Source organism: Anabrus simplex, chromosome 2, assembly GCF_040414725.1.
Source record: "Anabrus simplex isolate iqAnaSimp1 chromosome 2, ASM4041472v1, whole genome shotgun sequence".
Classification (NCBI taxonomy): Eukaryota; Metazoa; Arthropoda; class Insecta; order Orthoptera; family Tettigoniidae; genus Anabrus; species Anabrus simplex.
The window spans coordinates 997,785,236-997,801,929 of record NC_090266.1 but is presented as its reverse complement, the minus strand read 5'-3'; the positions used below and the strand labels follow the sequence as shown (position 1 = coordinate 997,801,929).

Genomic DNA, 16,694 nt, shown 5'->3' with positions numbered 1-16,694 from the left:
ACTTATGCATACACCTGGTATCATACCTCTAATCTTGCGCGCAAGAGGGTTGTCATTTGTCACTTGTACATGTAACATTTGGGAAACATTTAACACATATTAGTACTCGTAGAGTTAATATTGATGATCAGAGGCAACGATAGTTGTCATATTTAAAGAAATGTGGTAAATGTAAACATTAAATTTGCATTACTGTTTTTGTTTCCTTCTGTTGTGATGTATCATATTTACAATATTTCATTCTAAAGTCAATTTGATATCTGTAGTATCTGCATAGCTAAATGGTTAACGTGCTGGCCTTTGGTCCAGATGATTCTGGGTTCGATTCCAGGGCTGACAAAGGATTTTAACTTTCATTGGTTAATTTCGATGGCTCGGGGGCTGTGTGTGTGTGTGTGTGTGTGTTGTCTTCATCATTAGCTTTTATGATAGGTAGTGCCCCATTCTCATAGACGTGCAGGTGGCCTACACGGCGTCGAATAGAAAGACCTGCACGAGGGCTCTTCGGATGCCACACGCCATTAATCTGTAGTATGGCTTTGATAGTGCCTGCTTAAACGTAAGTATTGCTGTTAAAACTTAATTTCAATTTTAAAATCACACCAAATTTCAAGAAAGTTCACTTTATGTTTTAAAGATAGCTTAATGTCGTAGAATCATTGTTATAATTAAGGCTATGGTTTTCATGAATGAGTATATATTTCTCGGTAAGGCTGATATGTTCCATCTATGAGGATGAGGCCCTACCTATGATTAATTCTAATTATGAAAACAGTAATCCAATTTTAGTACTTTGCTAAATTTGTAAATACTTCCTCCTTTCGAAGACATTTACAGACTTACCGTTCCATGTTCTTCTGTAGTGGAAGAGTTTTATCTCGCGTGAAAGTAACGCTTTGTTCAACTCCTTCTGATATCACCTTCAAAGTAACGGACTTGGAGCAGCTCACTCCTAGGCTGCTACAGGGTGCATTCTGTAAGATAAAATTTGTTACAGTGATATAATTATTGTTGATGCGTTAGTGAACCATATACTTTATAAAGTGAAGAAGTTTTACAAATAATTCTGAAATTCAGACAGTTCGTTGTATATTTTCTTAAATATTGTTGACTACTTCAGGGTTATGGAAAACATGGTCAATCTTCTGAATTCACACCTCAAGACGCTTTATTTTATTGTCACTATTCATGTCGCCTACCAGTACCACTAACTACATGGACAATTCGCGTATGAAACGTTTTCTTGCAGGGCTGAGGGGCTCAGACGTGGAACACTGGCCTTCTGAGCTCAATCTGGCATGTTCGATCTTAGCTAAGTCCGGTGGTATTTGAAGGTGTTTAAATAATTCAGCCTCCTTAAAGAACTCCTGCGGTACAAAATACCGGCACCTTATTAAAACGTCCTGATTGTTTCGAAAACAACTAGCGGTTATCTAAAACACTTGAATAGCTTGAAACTAAATGTTAACTTTATTTGAAAAATGACACAATTTAGTATTTGGAACATTACTTCTAATGAAATTTATACTGTATGATTCCTAGAAATAACCATTTTGGCCTTCATATTCTATCATTTGACATCATACCGGTACCATTGTAGTGATGGGCTAAAAATCTTATGGAAATAAATACAATGCCTACTGAAGATGATTTTCGGGCATAGGCTATTACATACCACGTGTTGTGCTTTACATTAGAGGAAGACCATACTTACATTTTTTTGGTATTAACTTTTCACGTTATTCGGATTAAAACGTGTTTACTGAGTAATAACAACATGTAGAATTAACAGCCAGTTACTTTAATCGTAGTTCTTATATATTTGCACTTACCTGAATAGTGATGACGAAACTGCCAGACTCTGATGCTCCTTTTGACAGAACATAATCACAGCTTCCGTGGAAATCATAGATTCGTGCATCAAATGTCTTGAAATGAGTATCTCCCCAGGCAGTGCAAACTCCAGAGCACACACGTTCGGTACACTCCCACCTTCCAGACCGGCAAGTACTGATAAACAAGTCAGATGTCATCAGTGGCTAGTGAGTAACACATTTCTCTTTACATTATATTCTATTAAAATAATATAGCATATAGAAAAACAAATTCAAGTACAAACAGAAGTCTTTCAGTTTACGAAGGAGTTACGAGCACATACTTCCATAATAGAACAATGCTTGTAGGGAAAGATATTAGGATGTTCCTGTAAAATACTACAAATGCTCGTTAATCTGAGTCCTAGTCGAGTAAAAGTTTGATTCAGTTCTAATTGAGAACGTAACTTCAAAAACATACGGTGTTCATGGAAATCTACAGTTTACTGGACCACTTGTTCTCAACCAGGAGGCGAATTACTGCCGGAAAAGAAAGAGGGTATTTGGAGATTTTGAAGATTTTGAGATCATGAAGTTTTCCTTATATTTTTATCACGTTTTAAGTAATCATGTGTTATATTTTCACTATCGACTGTCTACGTTTCTTTCTGTCATATTGCATAAAGTCTTAGTTGTTTCTCTTTGATCATACTTACGCGTAAAGTTATGGTTAACATAGTACTGTGACATGCTTTCCCTTCATGTACAAAATAAATAAGAGATTTGCCAAGGTTAAATGTCTTCCTTACACTAAGTTATACCAAAGTGTATGATTCATTCTTTTCTAACGCGAGTACTGTAATTGGTATGAATTACTGGTATACTTCGGAGAAAACATGACGACCTAACACCTCTCCACTCCAGCGGCAGCCCGGTGTCCATTAGCGGCTTACAGGATTTACTACGTCTACTGTAGCCGGAGTTGCCAAATCGCCTACTGCACTCGACACGAAGGAAGTGTAAAGAATGCGGACTATTTCAGACTAAAGAAGGATCACTTAGAACGCGTTAACTCAGCAGGATGCAAGGTGTGATTGACTGCTGGCTTCCAGCTCGCTTCCAGGAACTGAAGCCGTCATGTTATGCCCCTAATTCTATCTTAATAAGTTGCAAGACTATCTAATGGCATGATTCAAAGAAGACGTGAACAGAGAGTTTATTTTTCAACAGGATGGTGCACCTCCACACTTCCATCACGAGGTTACATCTTACCTCAATCACACTGTGACGTGGATTGGAAGTGGTGGAACGATAGCTTGGTCGTGAAGATCACCCGATCTGAAACCCTTGGATTTCCATGTGTGGAGCTGCGTTAAAGGCGAAGTGTTTCTTCCACCTCTTCCTGCAAGTCTAAATGAACTGCGAGTTCGGATAAGAGAAGCACAAGTAACCATTGACCGTGATATGTGGTTCGTATAATTTGGGATGAAATTCCTTACAGAGTGTATAATGCCGCTCAACAAAAGGTGGCCATATTTAACGTTTGTAAAGCTCGTGCATGGAACGTAAAGTTGTACTGAATGCTTTGCTACGCTATTCAATTAAATCCGATTTATACTTTCTTCATACTTCAAGTTCCTTTTTTGTACATCTGAAGATACTCGGAAATTTGTGAAAGGTATAACAATCTCGAATATCTACCTTAATTTGTATTTATCAGGTAAAAGTTTATAAAACATAAGAGATCGGAAATTATATTTGCAATGCTTTTATAATGTAGAGTTTTAGATACAGCCAATATTAACATAGAAATTTGACATTTCCTGTTTTCTACCTTTAATATTTCTGCACCACTCTATTACTAATAATGGTAATAAAGTATTATACTCTATATCCCAATGCACTCTTCGGATATCCCCACACTTGAATATCGTATTTAAAGACATTCTGTCAGTCCTTTTTCTCGTGATTTTCACACAAACAACCAAACAGATAGACGCATAAAAATTGCTTTCGACATATGTAGGACCTAATCTGAAATAAAACCGAAGTAAGAGGCTAAGATTTGAAGTTACAGTCAGTGGTGTTGGTGGTTGTGTATTGTTATGTATACGGTTAACAGCTGTCGTACCCGTGCAGCAGTAGCACCGTCTATTGGTTATGCGTGGCAGCAGAAGAGATAAAGTACCCCTCAGCTAACAACAGTCAGTGTAATATTATTGCTGGTAGGTTTTATGGACTGACAAGATTGTTGGCCATCACATTTTGTTTCTTTTTGTCTCAGTGATATTAAAACATACGGTAAAAATGCATCGGACATAAACGACTGAAAACAGCTTATTGTGTACGCTATTTAGACAGAGTTAATATTTCCGGAGACATTTGGAAGTTTGTAATAAATGTAACAATTATCACCGTTATTATTATTCGTAAGATAAAAGTGCATAAAATATGGAAAATAGGAAATTATATTTACACACCTTTCATCATTTAAAATTTATCGGTAATGCTGAGATTGCCAGAGAAAAATGACATTCTCTGTTTTATTCCTGATAATCTTGCTGTGCCACAGTATACGAGTCAAATAATATATAGCCTAGAGCTCTATCCGGATACCCCTGAACGTAAATAACGAGATATAAGAAATTCCGTCAAGCCGTTTCCCCTCAATTTGAGACAAGTGGACAGACAGACAGACAGACAGACAGACAGACAGACAGACAGACACAAAATAGTAATAGTAATAATAATAATAATAATAATAATAATAATAATAATAATAATAATAATAATAATCATCCCACTGTCGGCAGCCCTGAAGATGGTGTTCCGTGGTTTCCCATTTTCACATCAGGCAAATGCTGCAGCTGTACCTTAATTAAGGCCACGGCCGCTTCCTTCCGACTCCTAGCCGTTTCCTCTCCCATCGTCGCCATAAGACACCTGTGTCGGTGCGACGTAAAGCAACTTGTAATAATAATAATAATAATAATAATAATAATAATAATAATAATAATAATAATAATAATAATAATATTACCATCAGTAAGGCCTCTCGCTACTGGTGGGCAACACCTTAAACGCCTGAGGGCGTTGAAATCTCGAGGAGACAGAATGAACTTACTGAAAACCACATAGTTTTCAAGTTTCTTGAGATGCCCCTATTTTGGTTTGGGTGCCACCTAGGGACTTGATATGAACTCTGTTTAGTGGAGTATTGTAACTATTAGGGGTTGGCACAAGCTAATGCATTTCTTCTGTTTCTAAGTTGCCACTACTCTATTTCTAAATTAAATCAACCAATCATAGCTCAGCTCGCCCCTATAAATAGGAGCAAACTTAGACATATTTATTTATCTTGACCAGTGCGACGAAGGGCGAAGTACTCCTAACACAAGGCTACATGTGGGTTGGGGCTGCACCTATGGTAGGCGGTGAACTTACCCGCTGTGGTAACGGGTAGATACCTGCGTTTCCCTCTACCATGAAACAGTTAGGGTCGAGCCGCGTTTACCTTATTTTAATCTAGGCTTTCTTTAATTTAACATTATTTTGTAAAATATAGCTTTATTGGCTTTCTTTCTACGAAGTATAACTACCCGAACGGCTGCTATGTATTAAGGATGTACGAGTGTGGACCCTCGTTTTCCGTTTCACTTTGCATTCTGTGACTAAGCTTTTCCAGATTTATACATTTCCCTTCTTGCTCTTCGGTCTTTAATTTTCTTTTCCCGTCCTATTCACTAGCATGGCTCAACCTCTGTGTCACTGGGCCTTTTGCCGCATTGGATTTTATCGTAGGGATGTCACGGAACTGCTTGAGTGGTTTCAGCATTCCATTGTACTTTTTTGGCTGGCTCTATTAATGAGCTAATGCTGCTGTTTTTCTGGATCCTTCATAAGCCATACTTTGTGTTGTTGTTTCCCCTTGAATTAAAGGCAGTGAATGTCAAATAGTGTAAAAGCTTTTACGTGTACTAATATATACCTTGATGTGGGTACTAGGCCCGCAATGTTATTGAAGCTTAAGGTTGGGAGTTTCTTTATCTCTTGGATGCGTAATATTTATTATTGAAAGCTCACGCTTCTTACTGATGTTGTATACCTCTTTGAATCATGATGGTGTGAAATATATAACATCTTTTAAATTAATTCTAATGATGCTGCATGATGGCAAGTTTCTACTACCAACACTTTGCGGTTTTCTGTTAGTTCTTAACTTTGTGTATAGAGTGCTCCTTTCTTCTTATCGACTGGCTATGAGTGTTCTTACTTCAGGGAAGTTGACCTCGGGGCGTCACCTGTTGTTATTTATCGAATTGTGGCTCTAGAAACCTACCTTTGTGCTGTTTATTTCTGTTAAACAATTCACTATATATCAGAGCGAACGTAAGTGATAATCATTCTGTTTTACTAAAAAAGTTCAAAATCATTATTATGATATTCTGCTAAGTGCATATATATGAAATGAACATGTCCTGGACATTTTCATAACAAATACGTATATTGTGCTTCAAAGACATGCCAAAGATGTTGAGATTGGGAGTTGATCATCCTCGATCATTCAATAGGCTGTTGAGCTCCTATTGATAATGTTGTTGGTATATTCTTCAAAATCTGTACCTTTATTACTTGGTATTCATGTTGTTTTGGGATGGAAACGTGAAGGAAAGAAAAGAAAATAAGATTTAGGAATACATTCAAAATGTAAACGTTTTCGTGTGGCCATGTACCCAGTTACCTAGGCCCTGACACGTCTTCCCGTCTTCTGCCCTTGTACACTTAATAATAATAATTGTACCGGAGGTACACCCACCCCGCGCATTTAAATTATGCGCCTTGGAGAATGCCATCTGAAATATAAACCTTGCAACAACTAGTAATAAAATGTCGAACATTTCTCAACTTATTTTGTGCCTTCTGGTGTAAGGATGAACTACTAAAATTCTAGATATATTTTTTATGTAAATGTTTCCTAAACTGGAATGTTTAGTGTTTGTTTTTGATGTTCAAAAGTTATCAACATTTCTGTCTCTTCCCGCCAAATTAAGGCGTTGGGCAACCATAAATTTTGTTTATTTATTTAATAATAATAATAATAATCGTATGGCCTCAGCTACCGTGTGCAGTCATTTCAATTTGACGCCATCTGGCTGTCTGCTCGTCAATTTCGACGTTCCGTTTTACACTAGGCCCGCTAGATAGCAGACAGAGTAAACCGGATCTCTCTTGGGCGTCTGTGGCTGAGATTTAATGAATTTTGTCGGGTAAACACCAAATGTGTCACCAGAGATCTTTTACATGCCGACATCGTACGACATGGAGTGTCGAATGGACCTTTTTCCGCCCTTCAAAAATCCGACTACCTCTGCCGGGTTTGAACCCACTATCTTGGGATCCGGAGGCCGACACTCTACCACTGATCCACAGAGGCAGATTTTATTTATTTTATCACCAATGACAAAATTATGATATTTATATGATTATCCAATGAAAATTGGGCCTGTGTTGGGCCCTTGACCCAGAGTTTTCTGGACCTTCCCGTCTGCTATAAAAGCTGGCCCTTTTCGGACGAGGTTGTCTTCGTGATCGCTCCAGCCTACGTGTGTGTTCGTAACGGAGGCGAGGGCCTCCTTATCCATCTTCGGGAGGTCCACCAGCTCAAGGTAAAGGCAGATCCTGTTTAAAATGTGATAGCCTTTCAAAGCTAGCTCGAAGGGGAATGTTTCAAAACTTTTGTAATGTAACCTTAGTTTCTAAAATGTAAATTTCAATCTTCGAATGTGAATGTCAATCAAGCCGAAAGAACTTAACGGAAATCAGGGAATAGAGAGTGATGTACCCTTTCGTATTCCCTCTCAACTTGATTTGAGGTGACTATGATTTTGTAACATTTTCTATCTTGTAATTTCTGTAACGTAAATATTTTTCTCCATCCAGTCACCTCCATAGTATAGACGTAGCCTCTGTAACGTCGAGCCCTAAGCCCAAATGCATTTCATGTAAATCTCAAGGTAAGCAAGAGTTCGCCTCCTTACCAGTTTGGTTTTTGACCAGTAACTTTAATATTTTGTTTTTACCTAAGGCCATGTAGAATGGGTACTTGTTACCCCTGTTAAACGCTATTTCATTCATTTTATGTTAAAGATATCAGACTGTTGAGCTGTTAAGACAGTGTATACTGCTTAGTTTTGTTAAATGTAGGCGGTGCCTTTGATTGGCCTAAAAGTGTAAATTTATAGAGCAAAGAAGCGCTTCCTATTAATGTAATGGTTGAATGGTGCCTTTGGAGGGCTGGAATGGTATAATGTTTGGAGAGTAGTCTCGTAGATAAATTTGTAGAGAATAGATACTCTTACTAGTGATGTAAAGGTAACTGAGAGATCCGTCTCCCTGACTGTTGATTGAAAGGAGCATTAGTGCTCAGGTGAAAATTGTAATTAGGAGTTTCAAGCTCAACCTGTAAATTTGTTATCTGATTATTCTAGACTTCTCTAAAGGTGTTTTTTTTTTAGCTTACGAGCTAAATTTCTGTAATTGATTGTTAATTACTTGGCAAAGTTTTAAGATTAAAAAAAGGGAAATTGTTAAGAAAGGAAATGTTCAAACTGTCAACTTAACAACAGAAGAGGACTCTAGTAGGTCTGTTGCGAGTAGGAAATCGGTGGCTACATAACAAACATCGACCCCATAGGAACAAGCATCTGATCATCTAAAACAACTTCCACCTTTCTTTATGAGTAATGCTTTTTTGAACCCTCTCAATCTCCAATGCCGTCACGTATTATTTCGCCAGGGTTTAGCAGCTATCCCCACCTCTTAGCCATGTTGCTTAAGGGCATCTCCAAATTTTCGATTAATTCACTTAATGAGGTCATTTCATTTCTATGTTTCCTAGTTGAATTTCAAGATCATGCCGTGGTATTTGCTTTCTCTCACTCACAAATTCTCCAGATACTTTACCCCTATTCTGTAGGCGTCCTCTCGGACAAAATCGTGAAAGCGATGGCTGATAGATCCTCTATAGAAGACTTCCAGGCCAACCTCTTGGCTAAATTCATGTCGGCTAGAGCCATGTCATCTCTAATACAGAAGTACTACTTCCGAGTACAGAGGTTGGCCGAGAATTTGGCCGATTTCATTCAAGACATAAAATTCTATACGCGGGTATTCGCTCTTCATTTTCCAGAAGATCAAATTGTGCAAACCATTATCGAAGGAATCTCTCCATCTTATAGGCTGTACTTATGTTTCTCTTCTCTACCTCAAACCTTCTCTGAACTCCTGGTAATGGCAGTGTCAGCCGAGGGAGTGAGGTACGCTGACACCATACGAGTGGCCGGGGAGCCCCCTCCATCATCTAACAGTTCTCGGCCACCACCTCGCCGAACCTTCCCTCCGCGCAAGTGTTACGCGTGCCTATCGACAGAGCACCTTCCGAATAAGTGTCTCTTGGTAACATCTAGTGGAACTAGAAACGGAGCAGGTCCGTCCCAAGGTTGTTTTAAGAGCGGGTTCGTTTTCCCATCTAACTAAAATTGCACTTCACCTAACAACATGCCTTCCTGTTCAACTTCTGGTGCTGTCTCGACTAACTTAGGTGATAGGAAGTGACTAGTGTCGTCGGCTGAGTCACCATGTTCAACTTCTCGAGACTCAGCCCACGTTAAATCACGCACCGAACTATTCGAGGAAGATGCTGTCTCTAATTTATCATTTGAAGGCCCTAGGGAATGCCTTAGAATTGCTTCTGAGACCCCAGGAATCGTGCCATTTCTTAAAATTGAGGTAAATAACGAACCCGTCACAGCGCTATTAGATTCAAGGAGAGTTAGCTCTATTAATTCCGATGAGTGGTACTCTAAGTTGAAAGCCTGTAGTAAATTTCCAGACTATTGTTTGTCTTCTATTAAATGCGTTTCAGCAAATACTTCACCTTTAGAAATTTTGGGTTTCATTTTTGCAACAGTTCGTACCTCAAAATTTACATGGAAAATTAAGTTGTTTGTGGCTAAACCGTTGTCTGGCCCTGTAATGTTGGGGGCAAATTTCATGTTGCATTCTGGTCTTGTGCTCGACCTTCAGAGCAAGTCGTGCACATTCAAATTTGATAGTAACGTTCATATTCCTCTTTTGAAATGTAATTCTGTGTCATATTCATCTATTTCGACTGCTCAGAGTGAGATGTCATCAGATCTGTGGACCAGGCTGAGAGTATTTTAAGGTTGTGTCAGTCTTTTCTGGATGTATTTTCGGAAAACTTGGGTGTCATTGACCTGATTGAGTTCATGATTGAGGTAACAGATTCAATTCCTGTACGATTTCCTCCATATAGGCTATCTGCACCTAAAATGAAGGCTCTTAAGGAGATTATCAATAAAATGTTAAAGGATGGAATTATTCGACCTTCAAAGTCGGCGTATTTATCGCCCTTTTTTTTTCTTGTATCGAAACCCCAAGGTGGTTTCTGGCCTGTCATCGATTACAGAGCTTTAAACCGTAAGGTCGTAACTATGTTAGCTCAGAGCCCTTTCCTGATCTTCATTCATGTTTTTCATAGTTTAGTAAGGCTAAGTTCTTTACCATCTGAGATCTTAACCAAGCGTATAATCAGATTCCTCTGGCGGAGGAATCCAAACATCTGACGGCTTTTGTTACCGCCTGGAATTTTTATGGATACAACCGCGTGCCTTTTGTGCTCCTCACGGGGGCGGCGTTTCTTACGAGACTGCTGGATAGGGCCTTCCCCGACATCAAATTTGAATATCTTTATCATTGACTCGACAATGCCATGGTGTTTTCTGAGACCATTGAAGAACATTTAGATAATCTTAAGGAAGTTTTTAATCGCCTTCGTAAGGCTGGGTTGATAGTTAAATTATCTAAGGTAGCTTTTGATAAGCCTTCTATGTCATTCATAGGACATATCGTGTTGCCAGATGGTGTTGCTATCGACTATTCCAGAACGCAGGCTATTTGTGACTTCAAGCCGCCTAAGTACGACAAAGGAATCGCTAGGTTCATAGGTATGGTGAATTTCTTCAGGAAATGTATTCCTAACTTCGGTAATAAGACGGCGTCCCTGAACCTACTACATAGGAAAGGTGTTCGAATGGTGGCCATCGCAGCAAGCTATCTTTGAAGATCTCAAGTTAGCTCTTTTTAACGCCCCAGTATTAGCCATGCCAAATTTCTCAAAGAAATTCATAGTTCAAACCTCTTCATCTGCTGTTGCTGCTGTCCTTCTTCAAGAACTCGGAAGGCGGCCTATTGCCTACGTGTCGAGGACCTTATCGGCTCAAGAAGCTAAGTACTCCATCTACGAATTAGAAGGTCTGGAAGTACTGTTTGCCTTGGAGAAGTTCAGCCTTTATCCGACATATGTCAAATTTGAATTAGAAAATGACAATCAAGATCTAAGTTGTGTTTTAGCTAGGCCTCGTCGTACAGGACGTATCGCCTGTTGGGTAATCCGTATTTCTGCCTTTCAATTCGACGTGCGACACATTACAGGATCAGAGGATGTGGTCGCAGATGGGTTAAGCCGCATGTTTTCTGGTGATGTTGAGTCCATTGAACAGGAGGACAGTTCATCTCCTTATATTTCCGAACCTTCTGGTGTTAGTGCCATTTTGACTGATGCCCCTATGGTGCTTGGTGATATCGAAAAATATCAGCGGGAAGATCCAGTGCTGGCTCCTATAATGGGAACCCTTTATTCTGGGGAACATGTTGTCCTTTATGTGCTGAGGAATGGAGTTCAATGCTGCCCTTCGAGGCACGATCAGAAGATGAAATTAGTTGTTCCAGGTGTTCTTGTCCCCAGGATCTTCAAGTACTTGTTTACGGCTTAATTACTTACAAATGGACTTTTATCAATACATTTTCTGACTATAAACTACAGCTTCTAATTTCTGTAAAAAGTAAATTTTCTAAACTGTGTAACCTGTGTTAAACTTTAGGGGGTGGAGGTCTGTACCGGAGGTACACGCGCCCTGCACATTTAAATTAAGCGCCTTGGAGAATGCCATCTGAAAAAGACACCTTGCAACAACCAGTAGTAGAAGTTTGAACATTTCTCAACAGCTATCGCTACTATAAACTTATGTTGTGCCCCCTGGCATCTGGTGTAAAGATAACTATTAAAATACTCTTTAAATTTTGTATGTAAATGTTTCCTAAACTGGAATGTTTACTGTTTGATGATGATGATGTGTTAGGCCCCTTAAAACAACAAGCATCATCATCATCAAAAGTTACCAACACTTCTGTTTCTTACCACCAACTTAAGGCGTTGGCCAATTAGAAATATTGTGTATTTATTTAATTACCAATGACAACATTTTTATATGTATTTGATTATCCAATGAGAATTGGGGAGGGGGGTGTCTGGCCCTAGGCCCAGAGTTTTCTGGACCTTCCCCTCTGCTATAAAAGCTGGCACTTTTCGGACCAGGTTGTCTTTGTGATCGCTCCAGTCTAAGTGTGTGTTCGTAACGGAGGCAAGGGCAGCCTTATCCATCTTCAGGAAGTCCACTAGCTGAAGGTAATGGCAGATCCGGTTTAAAATGTGATAGTCTTTCAAAGCTAGCTCTAGGGGAAGGTTTCAAATCTTTAGTAATGTAACCTCATTTTCTAAAATGTAAATTTCAAACTTCAAATGTAAATTTCAATCAAGCCGAAAGAACTTAACGGAAATCAGGGAACAGAGAGTGAGGACTCTCGTATTCCTCTTCAACTTGATTTTGAGGTGACTATGATTTTGTAACATTTTCTATCTTGTAATTTCTGTAACGTAAAATTTTTCTCCATCCAGTCACCTCCGTACTGTAGGCTTAGCCTCTGTAACGTCGAGCCCTAAGTCCAAATGCATTTCTTGTAAATATCAAGGTGAGCAAGAGTTCGCCTCCTTACCAGTTTGGTTTTTGACCAGTAACTTTAATATTTTGTTTTTACCTAAGGCCATGTAGAATGGGCCCTTGTTACCCCTGTTAAACGCTATTTCATTCACTTTATGTTAAAGATATCAGACTGTTGAGCAGTTAAGACAGTGTATACTGCTTAGTTTTGTTAAATGTAGGTGGTGCCTTTGATAGGCCTAAAAGTGTAAATTTATAGAGCAAAGAAGCTCTTCCTATTAATATAAAGGTTGAATGGTGCCTTTGGAGGGCTGGAGTGGTATAATGTTTGGAGAGTAGTCTCGTAGAAAAATTTGTAGAGAAATGATGCTCTTACTAGTGATGTAAAGGTAACTGGGAGATCCGTCTCCCTGACTGTTGATTGAAAGGAGCAGTAGTGCTCAGGTGAAAACTGTAATTAGGAGTTTCAAGCTCAACCTGTAAATTTGTTATCTGATTATTCTAGACTTCTCTAAAGGTGTTTTTTTAAGCTTACGAGCTAAATTTCTTTAACTGATTGTTAATTACTTGGCAAAGTATTAAGATTTGAAAAAAGGGGAAAGGTTAAGAAAGGAAATAAAACTGCCAATTTTACAGTTTTAATTCAATCTTTCGATTTTCGTATATCCATCCATTCATGTCCGCAAATTTTTTCACCTCTCTGCTCCACAAAAGCACGGTAATAATAATAATAATAAAAAATCATCATCATCATCATCTGAGGTTCACGGGACAGGTTTACTGCACAGTACCGATGAATTGGTAGGCATGACGTAAGAAGGGTAGTAGAAGGTTAACATGTCGTGGTTTGAATTAAACTATTACCAATGTTATGCTGAAGCTCTTAACCATAATATGTGCACTGTAATCAGCCAACTTAGTGGGTCTGAGAAAGGTCACACTAATGATATACGAGAGTGTTATTTGGACGGTCAGTCAGCCACAGTGCTCCCGTTCGGCGGAGACTATGCAGAGAATGGTTTAAAGAAGAACGTATCTCCCACGTGTAGGTAGTATTCCGAACACCGGACACTGACAAATGCTTGAGAAAATCCGTCCAGTTTTCTCAGAGAGAGACTGTTTCACTTCATCTGCTGCGTGAATTTGTAACACGTTATTCAATGTATTCTTCAACATTTCGTCGCTCCACACCCTCTCCGTAGACAAGCCGTCCTAAGGGAAAGAAGGACGGCACCATATTGTTTGTCGATCAATCACACTGACGATTAGGGGAATATTACGTGCTCATTCCTGTCAGACCCAATGCGCGTGCGCCACGCGAAGCATGGTACCATGGTATGCGACACTATTGGATTTCAAGACAAAACCCCAGGACTTACTCTGCATTGCGAGTATTCATTAACTGAATGATTTTCTGAAGAGTGGGAATTTCGCTATTGCAAGCAACCGTTGGGACACATTTCAATCATAATAAATAAATTTGTACAGTGGCCTGCTATACTTGTCACCTAATGTAAATACCTGGGAAATAATCAAACAATGAGTGCAGCATTACAATCGCATTTAGTAGGTTGAATGATACATGGATGACTATGGCACGAGATACAACAAAAATGTTATTTGTTTCAATTCCCAGACGATTATAGCATACTCTGCATGTCCGGGGTAAACACACAAATTATCGATTAATTCTGCACATCTGGTATGTAGGGCAGTGAAATGTTAACAATTTGTTCTGTACCGGTTGATAAATACATCCCATGAAGATCATCTGATTATCAGTAGTGTCTCATGATGTCAGGATATTCATGGTGTATAGTTACCATCTACGATTTGTGTTTAACATATGAGTAAAACGGTGAATATTTTAATGACTGCACCTCGTTTCAGATAATTTCCAAATCACAAGATGACCATACACAGTACTGAACTGTAGAAAAGTACTTCGTCTGCCACGCCTAACTTATCAGACAAATGAGACTGGAAATATTGTATTTAACACTATCAATTCTTTTTTAATATTTTTGGACAATAGACCTAATATGTAGCCTAGAGAGGAGTAGAAGTATTCTCTTGATAGGCTAAAGTAGTACTGTGGAAATAATTTTCTTGAAGTGTATCGTACCTCTATTGTCAAGTTTTGATTTCTTGAATCGTGACAAACATGCCTGCACTGAGTATTACACAATTATGAGGATTTCTTCGAATGAATTGTGCAGCGAGTGCACGTTTTCTCGGTTACTAGGTTACATATTTAGAAAGGCTAAATATAACACGAAGAGTTCTCACCCTTATTACGTGTCATTCTTAAAAAAACGAGATTTACCATGTATTGCATTCCTCCTGGATTGTTTCACTTTCAGCATAACTGCGACCACCGTGATGGCAAGGGCACTCGGTTGGTTTAATACACTGCTTTGTATGTGCTTCCAACACGAAGCCTTTCTTACAAGTACAGCCTGCTTGACATACAGCTGTACTTACTTCAGGAGGATAGTGCATGTTCTGAAACAAAGATATTAAATATTTTAGAACATGGTCTCCTATTTAGGAAGATATTTTCTAACTATGTATGAACTGAAACTTGCCTTGCATGTAATAGGCTCTGGTGGTTCACATGTTGTAAATTCTTCATTCTTGGCTGCGCTACACGTGTCCTTCAGAAACGTAGATGGGTATTTATCTACATCAGTCTTTGATGCTGGTTCACATGACCAGTCAGCATTAGTACATGTACTGAAACAGAGAATGTGAAGCTTCGTTGACAATATCAAACAGCAAATACAGGTTTTAAAACCCAGTCAATTAAAACTATTATTAAAACAATAAAGTTTGACCAATACAATGTTTCATTGTGAATACAGTTAACAAATTTGTAGAAAACATGAATGGGAACTATAAATTTCGTGAGTATCTTTCCACGTGAACCACGTGAACTTGCCGCTGTGGGGAGACTTGTGCGTCCCAATGAAGCAGATAGCCTAGCCGTAGGTGCAACCATATCGGATGGGTATCCGTCGAAGCAATAAACTAACTAATTTTTCACCGAAAAGGGGGGTGGTAGCATCATTTCGGAAGTTGAAAGGGTGGCAGTCTAAATGATTGAATAATATGGCCTTGAAATAATACATAACACGGCTTAGATCTGTTGTTGAAAGCAACGGGAATCTACAGCCATAACTGATTCACGAAGACATGAAGATCTCTCTGTATGAATGAATGACATACTGACGACAGCTTCCTCTCGGTACAGCCAGTGACTCAACGCCAATGGCAAGAAGGAATCATCTGTCCTTTATATAAGAAACGTGGAGAAATATCTAACCCAACTAATTATAGGGGGATAAAGTTGTTAGGTTCTTTAAGCAAGATATACACAGGGATATTGGCAAAATGATTAATGAACTGGACAGAGGTGTGCTCGATTCTGTCGAGATTTCAAGCAGGATTTAGAAAGGGAATGAGGACAAGTGACAATATAATGGTAGTTAAAACAATAATAGATGACTATATTCAGAAGAAAAGAGGCAAGTTGTATATTACAGTAATCAATTTAGAGAAAGCGTTCGATTCGGTAAGTAGAAGGGCTGTCGTCCACAAGTTGGGACATATCGGAGTATCAGCGAAAATTATAAGAGCAATTGATAACACATATTCGGAATTTACATGTATTGCCAAAGTTAAAGGTGGTGTAGTAGTGGGGGAGATAATTTCAAAATTGGGTCTCCAACAAGGGTGTAAACTTGCTCCTATATTATTTTTATTGTTTATTAATGATATTTTCCAGTTGAAAGTATTTGAGGAAGACGCTTCTCCATGGCTTGAATATCAAGGTATTCCAGGCCTAACCTTTGCGTACGATATCATTCTACTCGCATTAGCACCCATCAAGATGCAAAATAGTATTAATGAGATAGAAGACTACTGTAAAGAGTGGAATTTAAAGGTTAGTCGAGAGAAAACCCGAGTAATGGTTTGTAAAAGGGGTGCCAAGTTTTCTGAGAGTCAACAGTGGTGGATG

The 16,694-nt window shown here is 38.9% G+C and overlaps 1 protein-coding gene across 1 annotated transcript in view; it reads right to left on the bottom strand.

Annotated features, from left to right (window-relative positions):
• Hml (Hemolectin) overlaps positions 1-16,694 on the bottom strand; it is a 586,263-nt gene that overhangs the window by 449,240 nt on the left and 120,329 nt on the right. Inside the window, exons 23-26 of the mRNA XM_068226073.1 lie at positions 15,262-15,409; positions 15,000-15,178; positions 1,833-2,010; positions 844-974 (exon numbers count right to left, since the gene is read on the bottom strand). Coding sequence (XP_068082174.1) covers positions 844-974; positions 1,833-2,010; positions 15,000-15,178; positions 15,262-15,409 — 636 coding nt within the window. The remainder of the gene's footprint in view (positions 1-843; positions 975-1,832; positions 2,011-14,999; positions 15,179-15,261; positions 15,410-16,694) is intronic.